The 14335-nt window shown below is 48.6% G+C and overlaps 1 protein-coding gene across 4 annotated transcripts in view; it reads right to left on the bottom strand.

Moving 5' to 3' along the window:
• The window catches only part of LOC120991960 (B-cell differentiation antigen CD72-like), a 96116-nt gene that overhangs the window by 31857 nt on the left and 49924 nt on the right, over positions 1-14335 (bottom strand). For all 4 annotated transcript variants that reach the window (XM_040420712.1, XM_040420711.1, XM_040420714.1 and 1 more), the window contains one exon: positions 3384-3698. In XM_040420712.1, coding sequence (XP_040276646.1) covers positions 3384-3698 — 315 coding nt within the window. The remainder of the gene's footprint in view (positions 1-3383; positions 3699-14335) is intronic.

Raw genomic sequence — 14335 nt, 5'->3', positions numbered from 1 at the left:
TAAGCTTATGACCAGAAGGTTGGCCCCCACTGGCAGTTGGTAAGTAACCAGGAGGATGTCTACAGCCAGCATGGCTGAAACACCCTCACTGGCTACTGCCTACAACTGAGGCTTTATAGGGCCAAGAGGCCACACCCAACAATCAGACACACCCCGTGACTCAGACACACAGAAAGGGAGTTAACCCTTCCAATACCACAGAAGGGAAAACATAACTAAAGGGGAAGTGTCAAAACTACAAACACACTGTGGCTGTTGCCGCAGGCAACGACATGGGTGGCAAGCGTGTCCTGGGAGTCAGCCCGAAGGCCGGGACACTGCCACCACATGTACACATACAACCAAACGTTGCCACGGGCAACCACAGTGAAGGGAAGATGTCAGTGCACACCACACACAAAACAGAGTGCACACAGACATACGAAAGTGCATACAAACGTGCACATAACTCCAAGGGAACCGCACACATAGCTGTTGTCCGCGGCAACCGCACCTGAGGCTAACTACATTATGCCTCAAGCTGCGGTTGACACAACAACCCAAAACCGCGGGCAACAGTATGCGGCCCCCAAGGAGTCACGGCCAAAACCGTGGCCGTGACAATCTCGGAGGAAATCAACACCTGTGATGACCACGTGTAATTGAATTTCCTCATGACAGCCCACACATATCCGCCACCACCCAGAACAAAGAATGGTCCTTGCCTTATGTATAAACAGCGGCATAAAAGGCCTTTTCTGTCAGGTGAATGCCTAATTTTTGGGGCCTGTACTGGCCGGCAGTTACATATTTATCCTGTGACCGCCTATTGTCCCTCCAGCCACAGAATCCACAGTTCTTTGCTATTAGGTGAATGCCTATTGCCTAATTTTTGGGCCTGTTCTGGCCGACAGTTAATTTTTTTTATCTCTAGCCACATAATCACACCCCTGTCTCACTCCTCTGCCTCTCATTATGGTGGCGTATGAACCGCATTTACCATAAGGACCTTCTAATGTCACAGGGTCATGTGACTATGCCCCCACTCCGTACTGTGCCCCCTTATACCCTTTTATCCGGTCACGGTATGGCACTGTTATCCGGTCACGGTATGGCGCTGTTATCCGGTCACGGTATGGCGCTGTTATCCGGTCACGGTATGGTGGTGGTATCCAATGACTGGATGGCCATAACTGTAACCCTTTCCTGCCCACGCCATCCTTTTTTAGACCTGGCATGAGCGGGAAATATATACAGATTGCATTGCTAATGACCTTTGCGCCACAATCTGTGTCAGAAATACGCCTAACATAGACATATTTCTATATAATAAATGATCACCTAATTGTATTATTATTCGGGGGTAGGGCTAATATCGTTATATTATATAGATTCTGGTGTATTATACTGTGCCCTGTATTTCCCAGTAGATAATGATCCTTGGGAGACACAGTCCTCACCCCCGACCACCAGGACCAGGTAGCGCTCTGTCAGTACATGGCGGCCTCCTCTCTCCGCCACGCTACTCTGCTGCGTACTGGGGCTTATTTTGACACTAGGCCTGGGTTCACATCCTATTTGAAGCATCCATCTAATGCATACCAAAAATGTACGCGTTACCAGATGCCTCAGACTGATGTCGTACAGCGGCGTCCGTTCACCGTACTGTTCCATAGTAGAAAAAAAATGTACTTTAACGGCTGCACATTTGTATACATCAAACAGAGAGAATATAAAATCCTTCTAGGCTCCAACAGGGCACATTTTTGAGAGTTTCCCTTTAAGACGCATAAAAATTGCCTCTGATTAAAATACATATTTTTGGTGGGAATTTTTCCCAATGATCCCCCTCTGGTCACTGTCCATGTTGTGGGACTATTTGTGCACTTCTAGTAAGTGTTTGCTGGCTACAAATATGACCTGAAGGTTTTTCAGGTTCCCCTGCCATTAAAGTGAATTGGGCCCGCCACGAACGCGCGGTTCGCGAACATTTGATCATGAACGCGTGTTCTCGAATCGTCCCGGCGATGTTCATCCATCACTAGCGCTATGCACGAGGGCATGTGACGGGTGAGCTTCCTACATATTAGTTTGTATCATGTAATGCCTGGCTGACTGCGGCTTCTTCTGGTGAGATCAGAAGTTAGGTGGCCTTTTGATGAGACAACCCCTATAAGGTGGTAATCAATGTAGGGGGCACTTACTTATTCCACAGAAGTTAATGGGGGTGTAACGGTCACGTCCACACACACATAGGGGGAAGGGTAGTGACCACTGCGCTCCACCCTCACCCCTGGCCCTGCCTACTTGCCTCACGAGTCCTGATGACAGGGGACAACTGGACGGCAGTCCCTAACTTAGGATATGTGCAGGGAAGACAGACAAGACAAAATACGGAACATAAACGGACCGGGTCAGAACCAAGAGAGCTACGCAGTACAACGGATTAAGCTAAGAATGGTCAGGAGAAGCCGGGGTCAAATACCAGGAGAGTAGCGAAGTACAAGAGGAGTCCTAAGAGAGTAGTCAGGTGGGAGCCGAGGTCACAATACCAGGATGTATGCGCAGTACAGGAGGAGCAGGCAGAGGATCGTCAGGGAACAGGATCAGGTAAGTATTCAGCAGTCCAACAAATAGCCAGGAACCTAGAAATTAACAGGCAACCTGTAGCCAGCAGGCTGCCTGTATTTATAGTGGGGAGTGAGGGTCATGTGACGTGGCCAGCGTCACATGACCGACAGACCAACCAGTCGAGCACCGAGTGATCAGCTCGGCGCTCAAGGCAGACTTAGGAGCAGGGAGCCACCCAGCCAGCAAAGCCGCCCTGGGAATGAGGTCAAACACAGATCCTCATTCCCAAAGCTAAGCAACAGGTCTGCGGGCGATGGGGGACCGAGTGCACCTTCGGAACCCCGTGACAGGGGGATTTGAATATAAGTCAGGAGGAATTTATCACCCCCCTCCCGCCAGTTTGAAGATTCCTCTGGGGTGGAGTTTCTCTATTGTCTCCACCCAAATCTTCATTATTGCCCTCATGTACTTGTAGTATTTATAATACATGTTAAGTCAGTATTAGATAACCCCATATCTTATACTCCAGTCACCATCAAAGCGACATCCCCAGTATTGATTTCCAAAGGAACCAACCTTATGCTTAAAACACTCTGACTCTAATTAAAAACTGTAAGTAACGAAGCCGCCCGGCACTCGCTCGTTGCACACGCTGCCAAGGGAAGGAGCGAACCCCACACACGCAACATGAAGAATCCCAGCAGCAGCTGGGATTCTTCTAATTATGAACTGAACTCCCACAATGCATTGCAGTCTGTGAAAAAAGCAGAAATGTGGCTGCAGATCTAGTTTGGATTGGAGTAAAAGACCTGATATAAAGTTGGTTCCTGTACCTTTATTAAGCTCTTCTATCTGAAACTTTGCCTTCTTCAGATGTTCCTCCACTGTTTCCTTCTCATCTGTAGACTTCTTGACCTTCTGAAGACTCTCCAGTAGTGATGTATTAAGATTCTCTATCAGAGACATTGCTTTCTTCAAACTTTCCTCTGCTGCTTCCTTCCTCTCCAGTAGTGATGTATTAAGGTCTTTCATGTTCCACCCCAGCCTTTCCTTCTCCATCTGCCATCTTTTTAGGCTCTGGGTTCCATTGCTGATCACCTCCATGTGACTCACAGACAGATGATGGAATTGATGAGACAAGTCGATGTCTGTAATGAGAGGACAGAGTTTTGTGAATTTTTTGATGTTTCCCTTCAGTTATTAATGTGCATCAGATATGTTGGGACTCATGAGACCTGAAAGTAATACCAATAGTGAAGCTCAACTGGGCAGAGGGTGTGAGGGCGACCAGGCAGAGTAGATCAGTCCTACCCTCATAACAGGCTGTACAGCTTCACTTTGTTCTCACACTGGAAAATACAGGCAGGTCCATAAATATTGGGACATGGACTCAATTGTAACATTTTTGGCTCTATACACCACCACAATGGATGTGAGATGAAACGAAAAAGATGTGCTTTACCTGCAGACTGTCAGCTGTAATTTGAACGGTGCAGGAATTACAAAAGTTTACATATGTGCCTCCCACTTGTATATAATAATCATAAATCAAACTTTCACTTTTTAATACTTGGTTGCAAATCCTTTGCAGTCAATTACAGCCTGAAGTCTGGAACGCATAGACATCACCAGGCGCTGGTCTCATCCCTGGTGATGCTCTGCCAGGCCTCTACTGCAACTGTCTTCAGTTCCTGCTTGTTCTTGGGGCATTTTCCCTTCAGTTTTGTCTCCATCAAGTGAAATGCTCAATCGGATTCAGGTCCGGGGATTGACTTGGCCATTGCAGAACATTCCACTTCTTTCCCTTAAAAAACTCTTTGGTTGCTTTTGCAGTATGCTTTGGGTCATTGTCCATCTGCACTGTGAAGCGCCGTCCAATGAGTTCTGAAGCATTTGGCTGAATATGAGCAGATAATATTGCCCGAAACACTTCAGAATTCATCCTGCTGCTTTTGTCAGCAGTCACATCATCAATAAATACAAGAGAAGCAGTTCCATTGGCAGCCATACATGCCCACGCCATGACACTACCACCACCATGCTTCACTGATGAGGTGGTATGCTTAGGATCATGAGCAGTTCCTTCCCTTCTCCATACTCTTCTCTCCCCATCACTCTGGTACAAGTTGATCTTGGTCTCATCTGTCCATAGGATGTTGTTCCAGAACTGTGAAGGCTTTTTTAGATGTCGTTTGGCAAACTCTAATCTGGCCTTCCTGTTTTTGAGGCTCACCAATGGTTTCCATCTTGTGGTGAACCCTCTGTATTCACTCTGGTGAAGTCTTCTCCTGATTGTTGACTTTGACACACGTACACCTACCTCCTGGAGAGTGTTCTTGATCTGGCCAACTGTTGTGAAGGGGGTTTTCTTCACCAGGGAAAGAATTCTTCGCTCATCCACCACAGTTGTTTTCCATGGTCTTCCGGGTCATTTGGTGTTGCTGAGCTCACCGGTGCGTTCCTTCTTCTTAAGAATGTTCCAAACAGTTGTGGACCTTTCATCTGCTCATTGTAATTGGGATAATGAGGGAATAACACACACCGGCCATGGAACCGCTGAGAAGACAATTGTCCCATTACTTTTGGTCCCTTAACAAGTGGGAGGCACATATGGAAACTGTTGTAATTCCTGCACCGTTTTGAGGGGATTTACTGGGGAGGGAGGGAGGGGGGCCGCACTGGCCACCAATGAGTTAAATACTGGGAGGGGGGTCTACCCCCTCCTGCCTGGCAGCACCTGATCTCTTATAGGGGGCTATGATACGCACAATTAACCCTTCAGGTGCCCCTGTAAGAGATCGGGTGCTGCCAGGCAGCAGGGGGAAGTCATGTACATAGTTCTTAGTATATTCTAACTTGAAGCGTCCCCATCACCATGGGAACGCCTCTGTGTTAGAATATACTGTCGGATATGAGTTTTCACGAGGTGAAAACTCAGCTCTGAAAAAGCTTTTATGCAGACGAATCTTCGGATCCGTCTGTATGAAAGTAACCTACGGCAATTTCATGGCCTTCAATTTCATGGCCTTCAATTTCATGGCGGATCTTTGGATCCGTCTGTATGAAAGTAACCTACGGCAATTTCATGGCCTTCAATTTCATGGCCTTAAATTTCATGGCCTCCAACTCAAAGCTCGCCCCCTTGGTACAGTTTCGTCTAATCTGACAGAACTGGCCAGAAGGAATTTCCTAACTATATACAGTTTGTACAGCCATTATTAGAGGGAGTGCGTTACATACAGATTATATAGTTACCCCTAGAGGGAGCTCACTACATACAAAATATACAGCGACCACTAGAGGGAGCTCACTACATACAAAATATACAGCGACCACTAGAGGGAGCTCACCGCGTACATATTATACAGCCACCACTAGAGGGAAGCTCACTACATACAGATTATAAAGTCACCAGTAGAGGAAGCTCACTGCATATAGATTATACAGCCACCACTAGAGGGAGCTCACTACATACAAAATATACAGTGACCACTAGAGGGAGCTCACTACATACAGATTATACAGTCACCACTAAAGGGAGCTCACTACATACAGATTATACAGCCACCACTAGAGGGAGCTCACTACATACAGATTATACAGCCACCACCAGGGGGAGCTCACTACATACAGATTATACAGCCACCACTAGAGGGAGTTTACTACATACAGATTATACAGCCTCCACTAAAGGGAGCTCACTACATTCATATCATACAACCACCACTAGAGGGAGATCACTACATACAAATTGTATAGCCAGCATTAGAAGGATTGCACTACATACAGATTGTTCAGCCACCACTAGAGGGAGCTCACTACATACAGATTATACAGCCTCCACCAGAGGGAGCTCACTACATACAGATTATACAACCACCACTAGAGGAAGCTCACTACATACGGTCATACAATCACTAATATTGGGAGGTCACTACGTATGGATCATATAGCTACTACAAGAGGCATTTTACTACGAACAGATTATACAGTCACCACTAGAGGGAGCTCACTACATACAGATTATACAGCCTCCACTAGAGGGAGCTCACTACATTCATATCATACAACCACCACTAGAGGGAGATCACTACATACAAATTGTATAGCCAACATTAAAAGGATTGCACTACATACAGATTGTTCAGCCACCACTAGGGGGAGCTCACTACATACAGATTATACAACCACCACTAGAGGGAGCTCACTACATACAGATTATACAGTCACCACTAGAGGGAGCTCACTACATACGGTCATACAATCACTAATATTGGGAGGTCACTACGTATGGATCATATAGCTACTACTAGAGGCATTTCACTACATACAGATTATACAGTCACCAGTAGAGGGAGCTCACTACATACAGATTATACAGCCTCCACTAGAGGGAGCTCACTGCATACAGATTATACAGCCACCAGTAGAGGGAGCTCACTACATACAGATTATACAGCCACCAGTAGAGGGAGCTCACTACATACAGATTATACAGCTACCACTATAGGGAGCTCACTACATACAGATTATACAGCCACCAGTAGAGGGAGCTTATTGCATACGGTCATACAATCACTAATATTGGGAGGTCACTACATATGGATCATATAGCTACTACTAGAGGCATTTCCCTACATACAGATTATACAGTCACCAGTAGAGGGAGCTCACTACATACAGATTATACAGCCACCACTAGAGGGAGCTCACTACATACAGATTATACAGTCACCACTAGAGGGAGCTCCATACATATAGATTAGACAGTCACCAGTAGAGGGAGCTCACTACATACAGATTACACAGTCACCACTAGAGGGAGCTCACTACATACAGATTATACAGCCACCACTAGAGGGAGCTCACTACATACAGATTATACAGTCACCACTAGAGGGAGCTCACTACATACAGATTATACAGCCACCACTAGAGGGAGCTCACTACATACAGATTATACAGTCACCACTAGGGGGAGCTCACTATATACAGATTAGACAGTCACCACTAGAGGGAGCTCACTACATACAGATTATACAGCCACCACTAGAGGGAGCTCACTATATACAGATTATACAGCCACCACTAGAGGAAGCTCACTACATACGGTCATACAATCACTAATATTGGGAGGTCACTACGTATGGATCATATAGCTACTTAGAGGCATTTCACTACATACCGATTATACAGTCACCAGTAGAGGGAGCTTACTGCATATGATCATACAGACACTACTATGGGTAATTCACTATATATGGATTATACAACAACCACAATACGGAGCTCACTACATGCAGATTAGGCTACTTTCACACTAGCGTTTGGTGCGGATCCGTCATAGATCTGCAAAAACGGATCCGCTACAATAATACAACCGCATGCATCCTTAATGAAAGGATCAGATTGAATTATCTGTAACATAGCCAAGATGGATCCGTCATGAACTCCATTGAAAGTCAATGGGAGACGGATCCTGTGACAAACTGCCATTTGCCACTGGGCATTGTAGAAAACTTATGGCTAGCCTCCTGCCCTACGACTATGGCCCCGGGACATATTACCCTTCAAGAACAGTGTAACAGAACTATGCCGCATGTCTGGACTGTTAATAGGACTGAACGCGGTTGGAATTTGTGACAGACCCACCCGTATGGATTAAAAAATGGCACCCAGATAGCTAATTTTATTGTATTTGTGTACTCTGAGCGGCATTCCCCTAATGATATGCCCTCAGACTTGAGCTATCTGGGAATAGGTTAAATGTCTGTGTTTGCTGGGAGAGTGTGACATTGTGTGTTTGGGTGGTGATTCCTGTCCTGTTGTTCCCACATATGTATTGGTGATTTCCCTTTGTCCTGAGAGATAATTGAATTGCTCTTCGGGTGTCTCCAGGGCAGAGAGGAGGAAACCATGATGCATTGTGGGGATGTGTTGTGTCTGTGTATCCTGAGTGCTACGTATCTGTCCTGTGTCACAGTCTTCCTTCTGGTCCCCTAGGGGCGTGTACACCAGATGGGGACCTGCATAAATACGGGCAGGTAGCCCTCAATAAAGTGTTCATGATCTTTTTGATCCCTCAAAACGTAGCCTTGTCTCGTTATTGGAGGGAATTGCTGTGTCACGCTGGGGATTGCTATGCTCTGCATATTCCCTGGAGGAGAGATCTTTTCCACACGGTCCTGAATGCTGTAGGTTCATTCAGGGTGGAAGGAAGACGGCGCGGCTCCAGTTAAGCTACGGCGGTTGTGGAGTCTGCGGTGGTTGTGGTGTCCAGTGTGGTGCTTGTGGTCCTCGGCGCAAGCTAGGAAGCGTCCATTAACGGAAGGTGATCCGTTACATTGGTGGCAAGCGGTGGGATGTCTTCCCTAGTGCGAGGAGCAGCATCCTGGGAACACCAAGCAAAACTGGAATATTGGTATAGTCACGTACGGTTTGACGCTATACTGAAGAGGCGGTTGGCTATCTACGGGCCCCACCTAACAGAGGAACTTGTACCGAAAGTGAGGAGAGAACTGGCGGAGTATCTGCAGAAGGAAGCAGAATATCGGGCAGAGATAGTGAAGTATTCCGTCCCTGCGCCCCAGCAAAAGCGTGAGTTACAGGGGGCCGAAGGTGTCGTTCTTCCCCCCCAGCGGCAGTGTGTACCCCAGGGGGCTGAAGGTGTCGTCCTTCCCCCCCAGTGGCAGTGTGAACCCCAGGGAGCTGAAGGTGCCGTCCTTCCTCCCCAGCGGCAGTGTGAACCCCAGGGAGCTGAAGGCGCCCTCCTTCCTCCCCAGCGGCAGTGTGTACCCCAGGGGGCTGAAGGTGTCGTCCTTCCCCCCCAGCGGCAGTGTGAACCCCAGGGAGCTGAAGGTGCCGCCCTCCCTCCCCAGCGGCAGTGTGACCCCAGGGAGCTGAAGGTGCCCTCCTTCCTCCCCAGCGGCAGTGTGTACCCCAGGGGGCCGAAGGTGTCGTCCTTCCCCCCCAGCGGCAGTGTGAACCCCAGGGAGCTGAAGGTGTTGCCCTTCCTCCCCAGCGGCAGTGTGTGTTACAGGGAGCTGAAGGTGCCCTCCTTCCCCCCCAGCGGCAGTGTGTACCCCAGGGAGCTGAAGGTGTCGTCCTTCCTCCCCAGCGGCAGCCTGTGTTTCAGGGAGAGGAGCGCAGCACCCTCTCTCCCAGCGGCAGCTTACCATAACAAGGGGAGACACCAATCGCCCAGACGGCGCAGATGGGACCGTGGTTTCTGCGCCTGACCTACCGGGATGCTGGACAGCCTGTCCAGATCCCCCACTACCCTCACCAGGGCAACAGTACAAATTCCCCTCCCCAGTTAACTCCCAACGTGGCCTCAGGGTTAACAGAGGCGATGTTAACCCCTACTGACTCCCATGTTCCTCTGGCTACTGAGCCGGACTATGGTCTCAGCACCCCAGCAGAAGAGCTGGCAGCCGGGCAGAGTGCAGTCGGCCTCTGCCCTCCCTCAAGTCCCCACAGCAAAATACCCAGGTGCAGTAACTGTTTCTTGTGGGTGGGTCACCCTTGTACCTGTTTGTTGTGGGTGGGCTACTCGGGCATTTGGTTACTGTGGGTTGGTGGATCGACTAACGGAGGCACTGACTGACAGAAGGTCAGGTGCCTGGTTAGTCTTCCCCCCAAAGGGGAGATGTGTGACAAACTGCCATTTGCCACTGGGCATTGTAGAAAACTTATGGCTAGCCTCCTGCCCTACGACTATGGCCCCGGGACATATTACCCTTCAAGAACAGTGTAACAGAACTATGCCGCATGTCTGGACTGTTAATAGGACCGAACGCGGTTGGAATTTGTGACAGACCCACCCGTATGGATTAAAAAATGGCACCCAGATAGCTAATTTTATTGTATTTGTGTACTCTGAGCGGCATTCCCCTAATGATATGCCCTCAGACTTGAGCTATCTGGGAATAGGTTAAATGTCTGTGTTTGCTGGGAGGGTGTGACATTGTGTGTTTGGGTGGTGATTCCTGTCCTGTTGTTCCCACATGTGTATTGGTGATTTCCCTTTGTCCTGAGAGATAATTTAATTGCTCTTCGGGTGTCTCCAGGGTAGAGAGGAGGAAAACATGATGCATTGTGGGGATGTGTTGTGTCTGTGTATCCTGAGTGCTACGTATCTGTCCTGTGTCACAGTCTTCCTTCTGGTCCCCTAGGGGCGTGTACACCAGATGGGGACCTGCATAAATACGGACGGGTAGCCCTCAATAAAGTGTTCATGATCTTCTTGATCCCTCAAAACGTAGCCTTGTCTCGTTATTGGAGGGAATTGCTGTATCACGCTGGGGATTGCTATGCTCTGCATATTCCCTGGAGCTTTAATCTCTTTCTTCTTGTCCCTGATACCCTCTCCTGGAGGAGAGATCTTTCCCACACGGTCCTGAATGCTGTAGGTTCATTCAGGGTGGAAGGAAGACGGCGTGGCTCCAGTAAAGCTACGGCGGTTGTGGAGTCTGCGGTGGTTGTGGTGTCCAGTGCGGTGCTTGTGGTCCTCGGCGCAAGCTAGGAAGCGTCCATTAACGGAAGGTGATCCGTTACAGATCCTTTTTCTATTGTGCCAGATTGTGTCCGAGAAAACGGATCCGTCCCCATTGACTTACATTGTGTGCGGTTTGGCTCAGTTTCGTCAAGCAGACAACAAAGCGCTGCAGGCAGCGATTTAGTGTCTGCCTCCAGGACGGAATGGAGACGGATCGGAGGCAAACTGATGTATTCTGAGCGGATCCTTTTCCATTCAGAATGTATTAGGGAAAAACTGATCCGTTTTGGACCGCTTGAGCCCATGATGGATCTCACAATCGAAAAGCCAAAACGCAAGTGTGAAAGTAGCCTAAGGCTGAGTTCACACGAGCGTGTCCGGATAAGGTCCGGATGCATTGCGCAAACCCGCACGAGTAGGTACCCAATTGTAGTCAGTTTTGACTGAGATTGCGTTCTGTTGTTCAGTTTTTATCACGCGGTTGGAATGTGTTTTGCACGCGCGTGATAAAAAACTGACTGTGGTACCCAGACCCGTACTTCTTCACTGAAGTTCAGGTTTGGGTTCGGTGGTGTGTAGATGTTATTATTTTCCCTTATAACATGGTTATAAAGGAAAATAATAGCATTCTTTAATACAGAATGCTTAGTAGGTGGTCAATTGAGAGTTAAAAAATAAAAAATAATTAACTCACCTCCTCCTCTTGATCGCGTAGTTGCCGATCTCTTTTTACTTCTTTAATCATGAGCTGCCGGCTAAAGGACCCGTGGTGACGTCAGATCACATGGTCCAATCACATGGTCCATCACCGTGGTTTTTAACCCTCAATTGACCACCTACTAAGCATTCTGTATTAAAGAATGCTATTATTTTCCCGTATAACCATGTTATACGGGAAAATAATACAGTAAATAGACTGTCACCTAGCAACCGTGCGTGAAAATCGCACCTCATCCGCACTTGATTGCGGATGCTTTCGATTTATACTCAGCCCTATTCACTTCTATGGGGCCTGCGTTGCATTAAAAAACGCACAATATAGAGCTGCGATAAGTGATGCGTGAAAATCACCGCTCATGTGCACAGCCCCATAAAAGTGAATGGGTCCGGATTCAGTGCGGGGGCAATTCGTTCACCTCACGCATTGCACCCGCGCGGAAATCTCACCCGTGTGAACTCAGCCTAACATAGAAAGTATATTATAGTGCATTTGTATTGTGCAGCAGTTGTGTGCGGTTCTGCTGCGATACCGCAGCTATAAAGAGGGGCAAGCGTTATTGGAACAACTATTTGCAAAAGGTGTGATATAACTGCTAACCCCAAAAAAACTGATTGAGGGCTGCAATATACCTGCTTCCACCAAATACTGATTGAGGCCTGCAATATACCTTCTGCCACAAATACTGCTGTTCTATAGGGACTTTTGTCACAGGGCCATTTTGAAAATGACAGGCAGAGGAAGAGGCAGGCAGTTCCACAGGGGTGGTAGGGGTCGGGCAGGTGCACCAGGCCGGAGCCTAAGTGGGAAGTTGGAGAAGGTGCGTGAGATTACATCAAAGGACGCACCAGAGTTGGTTGAGTGGCTAACTCAGCCTTCCGCTTCTGCACTCTCCAGATCCCGCGTGTGCGCACTAGGTACTAGCTTTGAACCCGGCTGTAGGAGGTTGGATGGCTGGGATGAGCTGTAATAGGGCAGTCAGTGGAGGTTTGAGCGAAGTGCGCCGGCCGGCGCATGCGCACTTCGCTAAACGAGGCCGCTGCCAGTAGTCCGCACGGGCGCATCAGGTTATACCTATTGCGCACACGCGGGATCTGGATGAAGCGAGCGGTGGTTAGGGAGGCAGTGATGACGTGAGGTAGGCGGATCGAATGAAAGGGAGGGCGGCGATTTCAGCTCAGAAGGCGGCGCTGGGCACCTAAAGGAGATGGCTGCAGCCGGGCACTTTTCAGCATGAGTCCCCTTGGACACATTTTGAAGTATTGACAGGTGATATAAACCTCTTTTTTTATGAATATAGAGACACAGGGGCATTTGATAAACTCACTTTAGGATTTAGTGTTTTACAAGGGACATCGCCATATGTTTAGCTTATAGGACTAAGTTCTGATGACAGAATCCCTTTAAGAAGGAACCTGGCCTCCCATCACCGAGCCCAGTGGGAGCAACACAGTCAGAACCCACAAAGCCACACTCCCACTGCTCCACGTCCTGCCTCTTCTCCTTCTCCTCCCATTTGTCTTCCACTCCACCTTCCACCGTGCCGTTGTCGCTTTCATCTATCATAAATAAGGCTTTCATGGCCCAAATGTTCGAGCGTAAAAAGTTGATGACGCCGGATAACGCTCTTGCCCAACGGCTGAACGCTGGCTTGTCGGAACAGCTAGCCCGCCAAATACTGCCATATAAACTGGTGGACTCGGAGGCCTTTAGAAAATTTGGAACACCACAATGGAAGGTCTCCGGAAGGAAATATATTTCTCCCAGAAGGGCATCCCAGAGCTATATGGCCACGTTCAGCGGCAAGTGAATGTATCTCTGGCACACAGTGTCGGTGCAAAGATACATCTGACCACAGACACGTGGTCTAGCAAACAGGGGCAGGGAAGGTACATAACTTTTACTGCCCACTGGGTGAACCTTCTGACGGCTGTCAAGCATGTAACCCGTGGCATCCGTGTGGATTTGGTGTTACCACCACGGATTGCATGCAGGCCTGCCTCTTCTTCTCCTCCTACTCCATCCTCCGTCTCCTCCTCGGCTGACTCCTCCTTTTCCACTGCTTCCGCCTCTTCCGCTGCCCTCCCCCCAAGCTCCCTAGAACCTATTTGACGTCCCAGGTGAGACGTTGCCATGCTGTGCTGCGGCTGTTGTGCCTGGAAGCCAAGAGCCACACCGGTCCTGCACTGCTTTCAGCTCTGTGGTCACAGGCCGATCAGTAACTAACCCCGCTCAATTTGACAGTTGGTAAAGTGGTGTGCGGCAACGGTGCCAATCTGCCGAGCGCGCTGAAACAGGGCAAAATGACACTTGTGCCTTGCATGGCACACGTCCTGAACTTAGTCGTGCAGTGATTCATTGCCAAATACCCCGGGGTCCAGGACGTCTTGCGGCAGGCCAGGAAAATCTCTGGCAATTTTAGATCTTACACAGCCATGGCTCGCCTTGCTCACGTTCAGCGACGACACCACCTGCCCTTCAGACGTCTGATTTGTGACTGCCCGACACGCTGGAACTCCACCTTGTACAGTATACAGTATGCTTGATAGGCTGCTCCAGCAGAAACGTGC

Source organism: Bufo bufo, chromosome 2 (assembly GCF_905171765.1).
Source record: "Bufo bufo chromosome 2, aBufBuf1.1, whole genome shotgun sequence".
Classification (NCBI taxonomy): Eukaryota; Metazoa; Chordata; class Amphibia; order Anura; family Bufonidae; genus Bufo; species Bufo bufo.
This window is presented reverse-complemented; position numbering and strand designations above follow the sequence as displayed.